Here is an 18,286-nt window from a genome sequence, read left to right as displayed (position 1 = left end):
GGAGCCTGTTTGTTTGGGGCATAAAGAAAAGAGGAAAGATATTTGGAGACACTTAAATTGCTTCACTTCCTGCCGTGAATGACTATGCAGTGATTTTATTATAAAAAAAAGAAAACAATTGTTTCCCATGCTCTCTGGGAGAGGACAAAACATAACCTGCTGAATGTGCAGCAAGAAAGACTTCAGTTCAACAATAAGAAAAAACTGCTGATGATCATAAAGATAAGCCCAGGAATAAGGCGGCTGTGGAGTCCCTATTGCTAGACTACAGTAAGAACCCCTTAAGCACTGACCCAGGCTGCAGAAGGCAGGCATACTTCATGCTGTGTCAGGTCTGGGTAACATGAAGCTCATAACAGTGCTGAAATGCCTGTTACTGCTTCCATGGAGGGGTAGATACTTACACCCATGTTGGCAAGGACCGCTTGGAGCAGGTGAGCCCATGAGCTCCTACAGCCCCACAGGTCTATAGGGCAGCTGGGTACTGCGCAAAAGCAGCCGAGCACTGGGGACTTTGAAGCACAGACGGGGAGAAACAGCATCTCACAGGCATTCCTAAGAGCTATGTAAAATGTCAACCCTCTGTATTCCAACCCTCGCCCTCTCCAGTTTCACGCGCTTTAAAACAGCTGCTTTAAAATACTCTGACTTCAAAGCACAGTAAATTAAGCTCCACATAAAGTCCATTCAGCTTTTTGTTTAATTTGATAAAAGCTCATCAGACCATTCAAGATACCTTCTGGTCAATACTGCCTCAAGAAATCTGCAATTCAGCTACCTGTGGTTTTTCCAATATTTCTGTAAAACATTACTGACAGAATTTGTTGCCCTGCATGCATCAGGTCTTTAGTAAACACTGTTTCAGGGCCACTCAAAGTACCTTTTATATTATTGTGATATCTTGTTTTTCTCTAGTTCCTTCCTCTTGCTCTAACGCCCCGGGATCACCGTCATTTTTATACAGCATTTTTCCTCTATTTTAACCTGACGACATAACATGCCCTCATCTGTTTTAATTTCTTTCTATGAAAAAGGATTTGTCTCAGTAACAATGGCTTAGGTCTTGACTTGCTGGCTAGGAGGTTTAGCTTCAGGCTAAACAAAGTTACTGTTAACCTGGATACTTTAACATCTATTGACAAAGAACAACAAATATGCTTACCGTAGCCCCTTGCATCACAGATGATCCCAAAGCACTCTACAGTGTACTGGGTCCCTCATTCACCATCAAAACATACTTGCCGCTAACTGTGCCAGCAACACTACATAAAAGTTAGTTAAGAGGTGAAAAAGAGAGCAACTTCTCCAAGTGAAATTACAAGGAAATTAAGGGAGGTAGAGTATATTACTTCACGGAGAAGTTGGCCAGAAGACCAAACAGCACACCTTTTTAACGGCCAAAAGGGGGGCAGGGTCCCTGCTCAAGATAGAAACACCAGCAATGCAACGCTGCTCCGCAGGTCTCCGCGTTATCAGCTGAAGATAGCCCACCGCACGCAGAGCCTATCGGCATGGCTGCTGCTGCCTCTCCTTCTGCAGGCTTTTCATCTAAGCATTATCAAGAAAAAGCAATGCGTAGCCTAAGAGCCTTGACAAGATCCCAACACAGTGGTGACAACAGAAAAATACACATAAGATTTCATTTTAAGACCTCTTCAATGTTTCTTATTTAAATAAGCCATCACACTGGGAGAAAAAAAAAATAAAAATCCAGTGAAACCGATCATTTCAAGAATACACAGTATCAGCCTCCCCATTCATCTCCCCTCTCGCCAAGTATTGATCTTGCTAGCAAAGCAGCGATCTCAAAGATTTTAGATTTCCTACCACATAACAAATTAGGACATTCCACAAAAGGGAAAAAAGATTTTTTCAATACATAGTGATCATGGGAAACTGAACAGTATCCTATATAAATACAGTCCTGTTATAGCAAAGAGGGTAAGTTTACTATATTTTTCTAATGGTATCCCAAAGTTTTAGGAACATGTGTACAGACCTTCCAAGAGGATCTTATTAAAAAAAGAAGGCAGCTCTGTTTTAAGCATTTAAATCCCTAAAGACAGACAAAAGAAAACACAGGACAAAGTAGAAATACTATTGATTATGCATAATTGGTATAATTAATTTGTAATTAGTTCATTAAAATATATAGGCATTGGAATTATGCTTGTACATTTCTGGGAATATCCTGCAAGCCACTTGGGATATGCTTATCATTTATTTGATAGATGAAACATTATTAGAAAGACAGCCCATTAAAAATTAATATACCAGAGTAATAATTTCTTGATCTCAGCATTCACTTTTCTATATACTCGGATTCCTATTCCACCTCAACAAAGAATTTTTATTAATAGTGTTTTTCAGAGCGTGACTTGGGAAGCACAGCATTCTAGACAACTAAGGTACAATATCCTTTACGACAAGTATGTAGTCAGTTTTGAGAAAACAAAATGACAAATACTATAAATTATATACCATGAGAGTATTCAGCACCACATCTAATTCTATAATCAAAATTAAGATGGAAAGGTAAAAAAAAAAAAGCCTCATGCTTGAAAACAAATACCAAACATGAATGGAAAGCAGAAGGAAGAAACTTCCAGAGCACCGTAAGCAGTGTGGTCTCTAACTGCTTAGTATTCTTCCACTTCTGCAGCACATCTGGCATTGCTCACCATCATAAATGAACACGTCTGCACGAACAGGATTTCAGGGGTTCCTAAATACTGCAGGTAACAGTCACCAGTCTCTAACAAGAAGTGACTGAAAAGGGCTGGTATACACTGGTACTGCAGTAGCATTTCAAAGATGTTATCATATCCTGATGTTGGGGGAAAGTAAGATGGAATAATAGTGCATCACTGTTTTTTTCTTGTAATGTTACTTCACTATTCCTACTGATCTTTCTGAAGTCCTATCAATATTTCTTAAGTGCCATTTCAACCAACAGCTACCAAAATAATTTGATCTTAAAAACCCACAATACAGTCACATCACCTCCAAGTCGGGTACGTAACACCAAAGTTTCCTTAAACTTCTGCAATGGATAGAGAGAGTTAGTCCTTATGTGTGTAATTATGAGCACCATAAATAGGCCTTCTGCTCAGAATCACCTCTTAAAAAGTATTTTCCTCCCCACTCTACCTCCATCAACAATCAACACTGATGGGAGCCTACAAAGGCTGGTCTCTTATTGATGCACTGATTCATGAAGCTAGGCCATGTGAATACCCATCTTTATTTAAAAAAAAAATAAAATCTAAAAAATAATAAATCATATGATTACTCAAAAAGAGCAAAATCAACAGTGGATATATAGTGCAAGTAGTGTCATTTGCCATTATAAGGCTTGAATCTTTTCTTGCAAAACAAAGAGTATGTGCCTAAAAGAAAACCTTTCCTTTTTTAAAGAAGGGTAAAATTGCAAAAAGAAATGTAGAAAACAGAGTTAGGTCTCCAGGTCCTTTAAGTCACAATTAAACATTTCACTGTAATTTTGTGCTTCTCAGCAAATGTGCTTTAAGAATTCTGAACAGTCTCCCAAGAACCACATACTTTTTTTTCCCCCACCTCCAATCTAGCATGGACAATTATTTGTTTTCTTTGCCCTGCACTCAAGAATGTGATGGATGTATTTACATAAACACACACACAATCACAGATATCTCTATATAAAAATTAATCTGCAGATGATGAAAAGTGTAAAAGATCTCAGAGGCAAATCCCAAACAAAAGAGCATACTTTATACATAAATGTCTCAAAATTATAAAGATCCAAGATTAAGTGGTTTACCACTCATTTAGAATTGATTAGAATGTATTTAAATTTAGCTGAAAGTACCACAACATTGCTCATGTATTTGCATCTGCGAATAAGTAAATAAAAAGCCTGTTATTAAAGCCTTCATTAATTCTGATTATATGAGAACTTAAAAGCAAATCTGTGTATTACGGCTCTGTAAAGACTCCTAGCAACTCTACAGTAAAGCTGGCACTGCAACACAACATGTGTCAGCGAAAATGACTAACAGGATCTATTTTCAGTAATCTTAAATCACACTGGTAAAATATAGAATTAATGGTTCTGCATAATACTTCAAATATTTTTTATTCTAATTCATTCCCAATACATGCCTTATTGTATCAAGAAGTGAATTTTATATCACTTGACGTTTATGCACAACAGTTGAACACATTTTATTACACTACAATGTTTAGGCAGTATTCAGATGTGATGTGTATATTATTATGAAGAGTGATCCAGCTATTTTATTTCCTTATAAATATGATGGCTAGAGGTTTAAAAATATATGACCTTGACTAGAAACATGAAGAACATTTCATTCTGACTACAGATTTCAAGACTTTCTAGATATATAATTGAAGGCAATATTTTTGAAAGAAGGATTTACTCATTTTAGTAGAATTTTCCCCCAATTAAAGACTTTTCTGTTGATTTCTAAGGAGTTCAACAATTAAGAATATAATCTACCCTAAAATGGTTCTTCTTGGAGAAATCAAGTTTTAACCTATGAATGACTCCTGAAAGTGAACTTCCCCCTGCCACCCCACCCTGAAAATTCTACCCATATCTCTGGCATCCTGGTTTAATAATTTAAGCAGAGAAGCATAACTGAAAAATCATTAATCGGGTTCTTCAATCTCTATTCTTATACTAATAAATTAAATAGATGTATTAAAGCAAATTTGTATTTACAGAAACTTGAGTTTGCAACACCGGTTCACCCTTCAGCCCTGACGTTCCCTTTTGACTGTGAAGGACAGTCCTGGTAAAGCTACCTCTGCAAACTCTACTTTTCATGGCTCGATTTAAAGCCTGAGTGAATCTTTCCATGACTTGAGTGGGACCACAGATCACAGACCAGCGTGGGTCTATACTCCATTTATAAATGAAGGATGATTTGGGGCAGAGAGGGAAGAAAAAGCAAAAGACTCATTAAATTTGGTACATAGGAAATGATGTTGCAATTCCTAAGAAAGTTTGCTTGCCACTCTCATAGTTAAAAAGTCATTCCAAGTTAAAACAAAATAAGACAAAACCCAACCTCCCCCAAAAATTTAGCCATTAAACTCAGAGTTATGAGGTGGAGTTTGATTAAAGATTTTGCCCTTTATCATGTCCAGTAATCAGACTGGTTTAGAACAAGCTCTACACTATAATTTATAGAGTTGGCCTCAAAATAAATTACTTTTCCCTACGTAGTTTTTAGGCCCAAGTGCCAAGTCGATTACCCAGTAATCAACATCACAAAACATTTTAAGGCACCGTACAAGACAAAGGATCAAAGGGATTTTTAGTATGTAGTTATACAGACAAGTATACCTGATAGTCTAAAATGCTGAATCCTAAACCATTTTTGTCCTTCTCCAGTTCAATAACCTTCACATCAGGAGACCATAATGCTAATTCCCCTTCTTCCTCCTCAGGATTAATATCTTCCTCGGGTTTCACCTGAAAAAGAGAAACTCGAGTTCAAATACTATTCTTTCAGCTCTCTACAAACACTATTCCTTCAATATTTTGATTATTAATGGCTCATACATGCCCTAAAATATGACCTTTTATGGAATTACAACTTCATTGAACATTGTGTTCAGTTTTCTCTGGCTTGCTGCTTTGGAAACTCCCCTGGGATTATGCCTACATGTTTTGAGCATTGGAGCCCAACCTGGCATACAAACATCCATGTATTAGTCAAATTAGTTGTTATAATATTACTAACCTGTTACATGTTGATGAACTTCAGCTGTCCCATTAGATGCGTAAAGGAAAAATAAATATCTTAGCATAAAAGATTTAACTACAGACAGCTAACAGAAAGACCAGACGATCAGACACATCTGATACTTGTGGCATTAAATATGCAAACAAAAAAATCTTATATTGTAACTATACAAATAGTATCTATTGTGAAAAAGCAGTTTCTTTCACAATTTTTGTGCTAAAGTATAAAAGAAAGAAGTATAGTTACCCAGTTTTGTTGGGTAAGGACAGCTTCATAAATATATCTTACAAAAAGGCATCTTTTGTTGTCTAACTTAAAATGCATGTTTTAACATTACTGCTATTTTATCAATATAATCTTTACAAAATATCAATGTATGATGTCTCAAGAAAAACATTAAAATCTGGTACCATTAACTTCACACTGACTTAACTTTATTTCTTTGTATAAATATACCTATTACACAGACCACTGCCATGAGGCAAATGGAAGAAATTTCTCTTCCACACTCTTTCTTGATACTTTTGACAAAAGAAAGCAGAAATATTCTAAGATTGCTTCAAGGAGAAGGCAACCTCTGTTCACTAAATATCACCTTATGGCAAAGATGTGCAACTGACAGGATGCACATGGAAAACGTTCAGTAAAATGCAACATCAAAAACCACAGTGGAACAAGCGCTATTGCAACAGAAAGGGCCTTTTACAAAAACGTGTAATACTGTACACCTTATTCTTCCATGAAACATCCGTATTTCTTGTTTAACTCTCCACCTTAGAGTAAATAAGATCACAAAATATCAGAAAAGATGAGAAGTCAAGGTGTAAATACTTTTTATAAATAGGAACAACCATTGCAAGTGTCAAGCTTTAGTTTGAGACTTTAAAGCTTCTGCAATGGAAAGAAACATGAAGTTTCATTTTTTCCAGTTCTATAAAAACCTACTCAGAACATGGAAGTAATCAACTAATGGTAGCAAGGATGTGATTTAGTATAATTCAGACCTCTCACTCACCTATTAAGTGTAAGAATGATGAATGGGATGTACATGGTCAGCATGCTAGCTCGGTGATTTACCTACCTTGTATTTATAGTACAATGAAGTTTCTCATGACGAAACTGTATAAACTGTAGTAAAAGTACCAGTGTTGCAAACATGAACTATCTTTCACTGAAACACCAGCCGTCCCTTACGAGCCCAAAGTGAATGGCAAAGGCAGCTTTATATGACAATTTAATACAAAACTGCTTCATATAACTATACATTTTAGGAAATGTTATTTAAGACTGAAAAGTAGTCTGGATCAAACCGCAAAAGGAAAACAGAAACACTGCCTTTAGAAAGCTAAATCACTTTCTCAGAAATATATGCACTTTTTCAAAAGCTTAATGTCCTTTTACACAACTGAATGACATGAGAAGTATACCTTTTGCTCTGGAGGGGAAACTCCCACAGTGGGTTCATCCACGACAGACTCACTGCCATCATCAAAAAGTCGCCGACAGCAAACCAATGTAAATGGGGGTGGCACTTCTTTTAGAAAAGTGATTGCCTCACGGCGTGATTTTCCATATAGCTGAACTCCATTTACCTACACAGAAGGGGAAACACATATCCACACTGAGATCATTAAGAGGATATCAACCAGATTATTTTATTAATTTTTTTGCATACATGTCTTTCCCTGGCTGAATATGGAAGTCTAATTTTACCTAGGGATTCTGGCAAAGCTTGCATAGTTTTATTAACGTATGCTTCTGAAGTATACATGCATTACTATAAGACTAAACTTCATCTGCAAGGTTTTGTGACTACTGACTGCTACATCATGTCTCTGCTCTCTTCACCTTCCTCTAACTTGTTTTCCGCTCACTGCTTTTCCTAGCCTAAATCTTTCCTAGCATTGCTATTTCATTCTCACCTGTTTCTTTGCTGGGGATTTTTTTTAGCATTAAGCTTATGAATTTAAAAAGATAAAAATTGAATTTTCCAAAATATTTTAAGAAAACACAGATTTTGAGCTCTAATCAAAAACTTGAAGTCAGAATGACCACAACTTCGTCAGTTGTTTAAAACATAACAAAATGGTTGAAACTAAAATAGATCCTACAGAAAACATGCAAGAATGTTCATATAGTAAAAAAGAAACCAATTACAGTAAGCAATTAATCAGAAAACCCTGACAAGGGTCAAAGCTTACCATCCTATATGCTTTAGATCCTGACTGACAACAGAAGACCATAAGGTCATTGTTAATGATATTTTAAACCACAGACTTAAAAAAAGAAAGAAAAAAAAAGGTAAATAGATAGATAATAATGCTGCTTTAAAAATGGGATACTGCAATTGTACTTCCTCAGGAAAATAAAACTACAGTGATTCATCCTCTTTTACTTATTTTATAACCTGCAATATCATGAGGGTACATCTATTTGCACCATAGTGGTATCTTAAATATGAGGAAAGCAGAATGTCAGTAGGTGTCACAGTTCTGAACATCATCTATGTTGACGAGCAGCGCAGGTCCAAAAGAGCAGGGGTTTAACCCAATTAGTGCTATGGACTCAATCGCGACACCTCTTGTGTTTCAGGGATTTCTTTCAGGCTACCTCAAGTCTGCCCATGACCAAATGTCCAAAGTCGCTGGAGCGCAACCACTTATTTAGGAACCTAGTACACATCATCCATGTCCACTCAACAACATGTACCAAAGCATAGTAAGTGGGGATAATTGAAGATTCTCTTCAATACTTCACTCCATAGCCAAACTGCAATGCTAATGTAGATGAACCCACATTTGATCCTAGAAAATATAGCACATAAATATACAACATACATATACACACCTCTGTACATGTGTACTTGAGACAGAGCGTCACCATATACTTCCCAGATTTCCTTGTACTTTAGAGGGACTCAATCTTGTGCAAGACTAGATAGCAATATCACTTTAGCCACCACTTTCTTCCTGATCACCTCTTTTTCCCCCACTTTTTCCTTTGTGCTTTTTACAGTGTAAATATATCTTACACTGCTGGGAAACACAGAGTTCCTCTCACACTATAACCCAGCCAAGAAGAAAAATTCAGAGTAGTGTAACTGGCCTCCAACATGGTAAGATGAACTGCTATGGGGTTTTTTCTGTAAGAATTACAGCAACTGCTGAGCTATCAGGCTAATCCATTAGTTAATTATTTAAGCAGAAGTATCTACACGTAAGGATTTTTTAATGCATTGAGAGTGGCAGTGTGGTGGAAATTTACCAGCACTTCTCAGCATACTGTGATTGATGGAGAAGAGCTACCACACGCTCCCAAGCAGACTTGGGGACTCCCATTTCTTCTTTTGCAGCTGCCAGAAATCAGCCTCTAAACACACAAGGTGCCCTACACCCCATTCATTCACCACACCACTCTAGTTACTTGTGCCATCAAATAGGAGCGAGTGAAATTTTATAACAAAACTAGAAGGACACAAGGAAGCAATTTACTCCTAAAAAAGAACACAATGAAATTAGCTAAAATTGGGGGAGGGGGCGGGGGGAGAAAATACCATGCTTTCTATCATAATTCAAACACATCATTAAAAATAATCAACATTCAACCTTACTACATATTAAAAAAAATTCCTTACTGATCACATTTTAATCCCAACTGTATCAGGCCCAGGTAGAACTGCTTGTTTGGGGAATGGGGCTGTCACTTTTTCCATTGCAAACCCCTACTTAAGGGGATTTATAACTTGGCTGCAAAAACATACTCTGGGCTGAACCTGGCATACACAGCTTTAGCCCCAGAGCACATTTTTATTTTGTTGGGGTTTTTTTCCAGCTACAGAGTAGAAAAAAATTTATGCTCACTAGGTCTGGACATATCTGTAAACTTAATTGTAAGTACACAGTAATAAGTAACACTGTTAAATATATACAATTAAAGTTCCCTAAGTTACTCTACAGCACTGCATTATTGCTTTTTGTATACAATTTTTTGTTTAGTGGCCAAGGAATTTAAACAACACTTCCAGCATTCCATTAATCCCTTCCTTTAGGAATCAAGATTTCCTCCATTAAGCAGTAACTGAAGAAAATGTTTTAGGTCTTAGTGATATCAGTATGAATTTTTGATGGTAAAGGGCGAACAAAAAGTAAAAGCAGGAGAGCTGTACACCTAACAAATTAATCTTTCAGAAGGCCTAATTCTGTTCCCATTGATGTCAATTAAATGTTGTTTGCATCCGCTAAAAAAAGGTTCAAATTCAAAATATTCCACAAAGAGCAGGTATTCAACAGGAAATTAATGTCTTTCCACTTGCAGGCTGAGATACTGATAGTTATACATACATACACACGCCACCACCACCACCACCCTCCCTCCCAAATAGGTATTATTTTAATACCATCAAATAAATATTTTTCCTGAGCAAAGAGGCCTGGTCTGATTCCGATAACTTCAAAGCTGCCCCAATACTTCTTTATACATATTTAAACAAACTGAGGTACTAGCTTATACACACAAATGTCTTTCAACACTCAACGAGCAAGTTATAATGCGTAACAGGAACCACTATTCCTGAGACTGTTGTAAATTTTTTCAGAGTGACAAATATTAAGAAAGATTATCCACCACAAAAGCTAATGCCAAATTGCTCAAAAGACTGAGCCAAAGGACTACAGATGCAAATACATTCAACACAAATATTATCTCTGTCCTTATAACTCTTGATAATCATGTTAAAATATTTCAGATAAAAACAAACAAAAACCATGAAGTCACTAAGAGGTCACAAGATTTTGACATTTTGGCCATAAAGGAGGAATGAAACAGTGAAGAAAATGAATGTGACTTCCAAAGCACTACTCCACGCTACTGCTTCCACAACCAACTCTTGAATACTACTGTTGCACACATGGCAGCCAAACTAGAATTTAACACAAGCATTTTTAAGAGGCTAAGCAAACAGGAAATATCTCAGTTCTATTTTGGGGGTGTGTGTTTTGTTTTTTACCTCCAGAAGTTCATCCTCCAGTTGCAGAAGACCAAGTGTTGCAGCTGGGCCATCTGAAGCAATTGATGATATATAATGATGTCCATCAAACGTGTCAAGCTCAACTCCTAATCTCAAAGTGTGGATGGGTAATAGCTGCCAAAAGATAAGTATGGCTGAGAATGTATATATCTTTATCTACCACAATATATGCACATTTAGGATTCAGTAACTCACGAAATTAAACTAAGCACACAGTAAGATGATTACGTCTTCATACTGACATCATCTGCGTTACAGCAAAAGTGTCCATAATTGCTCTATACAAACTGTTTGCACAAACAAAAACAACTAATCTGCCCTTTGCAGGAAAAGGCAATTTGAATTGTATTCTTAAATAAGGTTACCATGTTGGAAAAAATGCAGAGAGAAGTATGACTTAAAGTCTATCCTACCCAAAAGATGAGTTTTCAACAAAACTGAACAAAATTCCATAATGACTGTAAAAACTCATCACAAGATCAGCTATCCTACTCCTTCAGGAGCTACAGTACTTTGAGATAGGAAAAATATCCATGATGTGTCCCCTCAAATAGCTAATAATACTGACATCCTTGTTTCTGCAAGGTAAAATCACTGATTTTTTGTTAGCCTTGTCCCAGTGGGAACTTCTTAATTTGGAATTTTTCTCTAGGGAGCCTCCAACCATTAGTGTCTTAAGTATGCTAATATTAGGAAGACTAGCATAAAACTGATACACTATCCAGACAAGACAGCAGAAATCATGGCAGCCTGGGAAGAAGACATGATCAGTAGTATCTGCTCCTTCATTTTGGCCATTTTCTAGCTTTTTATTACTTAAATTGAAACACTGACTGTCCTTCTGTTTCCAATTCTGGATATTCAAGTAAAAGGAGCAGTCCATTGATCCTCAACATTCCCTCACATCCATGTCTTATTATGAGTTTATGGCCTTTCTTCATTGAGACATCCCCACAAGTATGTAAATGCATCACCTCCACAAAGCTCTTTTGCACAATATTAACATACATATCTTGAAAATCTCTCAAAAGTCTTGGAAGACAGAAATTAATTTCAGCTCTGACCATTTTGATTAAATGGACCTCCCTCTCTCTGAACCAGGATCACTATGGCAAACTCCTCTGCAGGATGATGACATTGTTCAGCAGAGTTTCAACCTCTGCTCCATTCTGTAGCGGCTTTCAACAACTGAATTTCAATGCAATTAAGTACCTTAAATTTGAAGCTTATATGCATGGTTTGGGTTTGGTTTGTTTTTTTTTTTTGGGGGGGGGGGGGGGGTGTTAAAACGTTCATTTGCCCATACTATGAAAAGGTATTGGATCAGTCCAGAAGGTAAGCAGAATATTTGCAGCCTCTTTTGGTAAAGTAAGATAGAGTAAGATAGAGATAAATTTCTGAAACACATAAACCTGGAATTGTGTCATGCCCTCCTGGGATTACTCTGTCAACATATACCATGAAGGAAACCATCATGTCAGTCATACCTTTGAGTACTTCTGGAGCTCCAAATCATTTGTAATGGGCATATCCACACTCACAACCTAAAAATTGTACATCATAACATTTTTCAATAGCAGGACAATAAAGACTTTACCAGAATGATAAATTCTGGCAAAAACCTGATGAGCAAAATAAACTGTACTTAAACAAAGTAACATTGATGCAAAATAATTTTAAACAAACTTTAGAAAAATCTTTCAGAGACAGAACATTTACAACTAGGAGTGTGGTGATTATGCACTATTAGCAGACTCCAATATTATCCTATTCCCGAAGCCTGAGTGCCAATTTTAGTCAAGTTCAGTAATCCTGTATAAGCACAAAATGCCATTGTGTTTGATGCAGACACCCAAACTGACTTGCCAATCAGAATTTGAAAAGTATGATAGCTTAAGTTATAACTTCAGGCTATAGTACAGCCATCTAACATCTAGACTAAATCACCATCTTCTGCAGCATGCTTCTAACATGGCTTGAAATACACGAGTTTAATTACCAAATTTGAACGCAAAGTAGATTATTTAAAACAGTGACAAGAAATCCCTTCAGTATATCTCAATTTTTTTAATATTAATAAAATAACTATGTTCACCACCAGTTTTCTTGTAATGTTCTTCCTTAACGTAATTTGTTTATCTGTAACCTTAGAAGGTTATTCACTCCAATTTTAAATGTAATAAGATGACATCTGTGGTGATCTACGGCCCAGGGTTGGCATTTGGGACATTGAAGTCGAATATGTTTGGGAGGATCACTACACTTGTTAGATTTGGAAAATATATAGCAAAAAGTCAAGTAACTTCAGACTCCTTTGCAAATTTCTAGTTTAACAAAGTATCTACAAAACAATACTAAGCCTCAGCTTTTTCTTTTGGCTTAATTTTAAACGGGGCTTCCAGCATCTTGTTTTCTAGTACCTAGGGTATTTTTCCCCACAGACAGAATCCATTTCATGTCCACTCAGTTGTAACTAAATGAAGCTATGACAGGTAACTCCTCAGCTTGACTGCTCACACTTAGGTACCTGGCAAAAAATACCACGCAGTCATATGTCCCTGTACAGACTTCCAGGGTCTCTTTCTGTTTCAGCAGGATCTCAGCTCCTCCCATTGGTACCACAAAGGATCAGGAACACAGAAGCCATGAGTGACACCAAACCCTCTCTTCAAAGAGCTATTTCTTCTGAAGAGAAATACCTCCGAGAGAATACTCAAACCTGTAGGCACCTTCAGGGTGACTTTCTGGGATCTGAGTGTAGGAGTGAGGATAGCATGAAACAGGGACTGTGCTACCAGGCTGAAATTGAACTAAACATTGTTATTGAACGCAGCCAAGCAAGACTAGAGGTAGGTACAGATGACAAGAACTGGAACAACCAAAAAATGACTTTCAAAATGGGATGCCACAACAGTTTCCTTCTATTATTTAAAAGGGCCAATCGTTAACATTCTCACTCCTGACATTTTACTGGCGGCAGCTAAACAAGAATTAGAAACGAACAGTTTCACAAACTAAGCAGGTTTTCGTCCTCTGTGGGAAGTGTAATAGTGCTAAGGGAAGTAATATCAGACACTTGAAATGTAAGGATGGGAATACCAAGAAACTGAAGTGGGCAGCCAAACAGATTTATTGCATCATGTACATAATCTTACACGAACTTCAGATCTTAAAGGAGTGCTAATGGAAAGAAGAGAAGCAAGTTTCTCAAGGCAATTCTTAAAGCTACTTTAAATCTTCCAGCAAGTGACTGGAACGATGGCTACTCCAAGTAGTAAAAATAAGTGTCTCTAAATCAACTGGACAAGCATTGCAAAGACAAACAGGGCATTTTCTTGGTGGCGGTGAGAATTTTTTAAGTCTTTGGAAAGAACACTGGCTGGAGTCTTTTATCTGTACTCACTGCCTAACACAGCACTGAAAAGCAGTAATAAATTATAATTTCAGTCAACTCCTTATGACAATTCATCAAAGCAATCTTTTGGTTGTCAATTGTTTAATATGAAGTGAAGAAATATCTAATAGACGCTGGCACCACAAAGTTACACTACCGTGAATTACTTTCTATTTTCTCAGCACGTTTGAAAATCATTCTTTCATTTTTCTAATAAAATTGTAAGATTCTTCGTGAAACACAGGAGCTCTATTCTGAGCCTTTTTTTCCCAATACACAATAAAACAAACAGATCATAAATGAAATCATAAAAATGCCACATATTTTAAGTGGCTGCTATGATGCAGATTTAAAAGGACAGTTTATTTTCTTAAATCATAGTTCCTGTCTAGTATCTATATAACAATAATATCTATATAAACAGAATAAATAAATAAAAAAACAACAAAATCCAACTCATTATAACACTCCTATATTTCAGCCTTGATATTATGGGAAACAAAATTTGATGTTACTGATCTGTTCCAAACACTAAACTGTTTTATAAACAGCCTGTAATGCTAAGCTCACAGATATGCAATTTAAAGAAATAACATACATGAATGCAGTTTATTGAAAGATAACATACCATAACTTCGTATTCAGGTCCCAGCAGGTTTTCCCACTTGGATTTCAGCTCATGTGCTGGACGGAGTGGGACTCTTCCTAAATATGAATATGAATATTAAATTTACAAGCATATTGTACATTTGGAATTAGGTTTACTTCTAAATACTTCAATAAAAATTCAGTGTAAATAAAAGATTAGAGGGAATAATCCCCAAAAGGAAAGTGCATTAAGCTGAGTCTATCAAACAGTGCAAATCAAAAATGTCTTTCTTTGGAAAACAATGCAAAATGTCAGCTACTGCTAACGTGTGATTTATTCAACTGAGAAGCAGAAGAGGTGATGCTTGCATTGATGAGATGCGAGTTCTGTACCATATAGCACTGTAAATAAATCATTCTTTCAGGCTGCAAAACAAATTTCACATGACTTGATAATTTGTTGCTATAAAAATGCTTGCCACTCCAGGGAAGCATCATCTCCCACCAAAATGAACTCCCTTAAGAAGTAAAACACCTGACAAGATATTGCTGTTATCGAGGGGCTGCGTCAGCACAATGCAGTCACAGACTTTATTTATACATTTGGCAGGTATAAAAGCTTGTCTAGTTTAATTAGGCCAGTAAGTAACATGAGCTTTAATATAAGCTCCAGTTCTAAACCAGTCTTCCGTGGGAACTTGGCTATCTTGACATTTATATCTTTTCAGCTTTCTTACTTATGCAACCAAGGCAGTATTACATTCATGTAAGACAATTTGACAGAGCTAGACAGCATAAAATGACTGGCTGCCCTGCATTTGACCTCATCCAGAAGCTCAGTGCACATATAAAGTTCCAAGCCGAAGCAATGTTTAACTGGTAAGAATCAAGCTCTAAAGCAAATTCCATCTAGCAGCTACAGCAGCAGCAACTGGGGTCTGAATTACCAAAACCTGTTCCCCCCCCCCCCCCGAATGACTGTAATAGTTTGTCAGATGTCTAGACAAGGCACAGACCACTTAGTATTGCTGATGTGTCGTACTGAAATTTAGAATGTAAATCACAACCTCGCATTTTGCACACAAACTAGCAAGTAAAGTACCTCAAGGGACGAATTTTGAAGATACCAAGAGGAGCTCAAAGCCTGCCTACTAGCAAAAGCCAACACAAATGGGATGTCAAGCTGCCTCTGCTTTCAACACCTTTGTAGACTGCAAAGATAAAACATGAGCTTTGCAATACAACCCTCATTACATCATTTTATAAATTTGATGTTTTCCAATCATTAAAAACAAAGATTTAAGTTAACTTATACAACATAACCCATCACTGTATTTCTTCCACTTACTTTTTGTCATGCCAGAGAGGCAAATTCTGTCTGATCTGCACTGAGAAACCACACTCCTCAGAGCCTAACAACTGAGATTTCACTTGGAAATATCCAGAGCATCTTTAACCTATAGGCTCAAGGAGATACAGATATTCAAGGATTCCAGCAATTCAGATAACTTTTCTGTCACCAAAAAGAAACCCCACCAAGAATAAAAACTTGGGTTTGTAAATATAGCCCACAGGTCTCTCTAAAATAAATTATCTCCTTAAAAAAAAAGGGAAGACAAATTGTCCCAAAATTCTCAGCTGTGAGTTAAGGGTTTTTTCCTCCATTGAAATTTAATTGAAGTTTCTAAGGAGAAGTCATCTTCGTGAGCCTTGTTATCAAGCACAGGCTGATCACTATCTTTACTTCCCAACTGTAGCAAAAACAGAACACCAGTGCATTTTTCTACTCCTTCTATTTGCAGAAATACATAGGGACAGAAATTCTTTAGTCTCTTTTTCTGCTATTACAAAGTTATAGCATGAACACACAGGACCCAAGCACCTGCAATCCCTTGTGCAGCCAAATATAGATCTTAAGGTTCACCAGGAATAATGAATCTCAGGGTCAAGCTCAAAGTTCAGTTCAGTAACTGTAAGCTGTGTTCAGCTGGCTGAATACAGATTTTTTTGTCACTTCCAAAACACATTACCAAAATCTATGAGTTGTTCAGAGCAGGTGCTGATGCACGTCTTCATTTGAAGTTTTCCCTTTTCTTTCTTTCAAACACCCTTTGAAGTCTTTGCTTGTAACTTCCTCAGAACTGTGGAAATGTTGGCTGGAGGGATTTGGATTAAATATATTCAATTCCAATGGTATTGCCCAATTCACTTAAAATACTCTTTTTTTGCCAAACAGCTTTTTCCACATGGCAGCTAATAGGAAGTTTCTTTCTAGTCTCTCATGCAGCTGGATTTCTCATGACCTGAGACACGCACCACGTCTGCTGTAACATGCAAGGCCTCAGAAATGAAGATGCTTCCCAGGGACAGCTTTCATTAGGAACAACTTTCAACATATTTAGTCTGTCCTTCTGCCTGCACTTCCATACAGTTTTTCACTTCTAATTAGCAAGCATCAAGAATAAATCACAAGTGTATTGTAAAAATCACCTTTCCTGGTCAAAGTTGCTGGCATCTTCAAAATTGGGATCTTGAATCTTCTTGCAATTTCCTCCTAGTTTCACAAACTTACTGTACAAAGATGTATACTGTGCTCTAGTGCACTTCATTAAAGCACTACCTTTATCTGCCCTACTGTTGGATTTTTTTCCCCAGCCATCTTTAAATGGCTGACTAGCATCATCATCATATCTTTGGGTTGTGAGTACTGCTGCAAGGCAAAAGAAAGCAGTTCTGCCCAGTTTGCAGTCTTGCAGATGCAGCTGTTAATTGCCCTAGTCTGCTAGCAGAAAGTTTCAGGCCTCATGGACATTGCAAACTAAACCATGTTGCCTTTGTAACAGAACTGCTTAAGCATGGTTTTGCCTAGCCAGAATTACTATTTAATACCTCTTCAGGAAACACAATTTAATAAGAATTTCACACAAGTGGGCTTAAAGGGAAGTAATACATATTTTATAAAACACACCTTTTACATTAAACTTCTAAAAGCATTTCCAGAGTTTAGTCAGAGCCTTAAATTAGCAGTATTTACTTTAGCACCATTATAATGACGTGCCCATCACCATGTCCAAAATAAGCACCTATCTTTAGAATTTAAAGTTGGCCATTAAATTCTATTCCAAGGTGAAATCTTGTACATCGTCTTTCAGTATGAGTAAAATTTGCAACTAAGTATTTCAACTTTTTAACAGAGATACACACACACACATATACTTTATAGTTGCATAAAGCTTTTGCAGAACCTTGTAACTTAAAGTGGTTTTTCACTATGAAAAAACCCCAGTTTAATCAAGCAATGATACTTGCTTACCATTGCATTAAATGCTCCTGATTCATTACTCAGTTTCAAAGCCATGCCCATTGCATTATCCTGCTGGCCCAAGGAGGACCAGCACTGCTAGATGGTATCAAGGGCAATATCCAACTGCAAACAAACAATATCTTCAGTGTTTAAGTTTTGGTATCCCAAGACACACTGTGCATACAAACACATTATCCGGTATTCTCCAGGGTAAGGGGAGC

General features: G+C 36.9%; 1 protein-coding gene across 2 annotated transcripts in view; it reads right to left on the bottom strand.

The window, feature by feature from the left end:
• Window positions 1-18,286, bottom strand: part of PATJ (PATJ crumbs cell polarity complex component) — a 156,322-nt gene that overhangs the window by 111,721 nt on the left and 26,315 nt on the right. For both annotated transcript variants that reach the window (XM_075037253.1, XM_075037254.1), the window contains 5 exons: window positions 14,802-14,878; window positions 12,267-12,323; window positions 10,759-10,893; window positions 7,181-7,345; window positions 5,351-5,479 (listed from right to left, as the gene is read on the bottom strand). In XM_075037253.1, the coding sequence (XP_074893354.1) occupies window positions 5,351-5,479; window positions 7,181-7,345; window positions 10,759-10,893; window positions 12,267-12,323; window positions 14,802-14,878 (563 nt within the window). The remainder of the gene's footprint in view (window positions 1-5,350; window positions 5,480-7,180; window positions 7,346-10,758; window positions 10,894-12,266; window positions 12,324-14,801; window positions 14,879-18,286) is intronic.

The sequence above is a fragment of the Buteo buteo genome, chromosome 10 (assembly GCF_964188355.1).
Source record: "Buteo buteo chromosome 10, bButBut1.hap1.1, whole genome shotgun sequence".
Lineage (NCBI taxonomy): Eukaryota > Metazoa > Chordata > Aves > Accipitriformes > Accipitridae > Buteo > Buteo buteo.
Note: the sequence above shows the minus strand (reverse complement) of the source record. Positions and strands in the feature narration are given on the sequence as shown.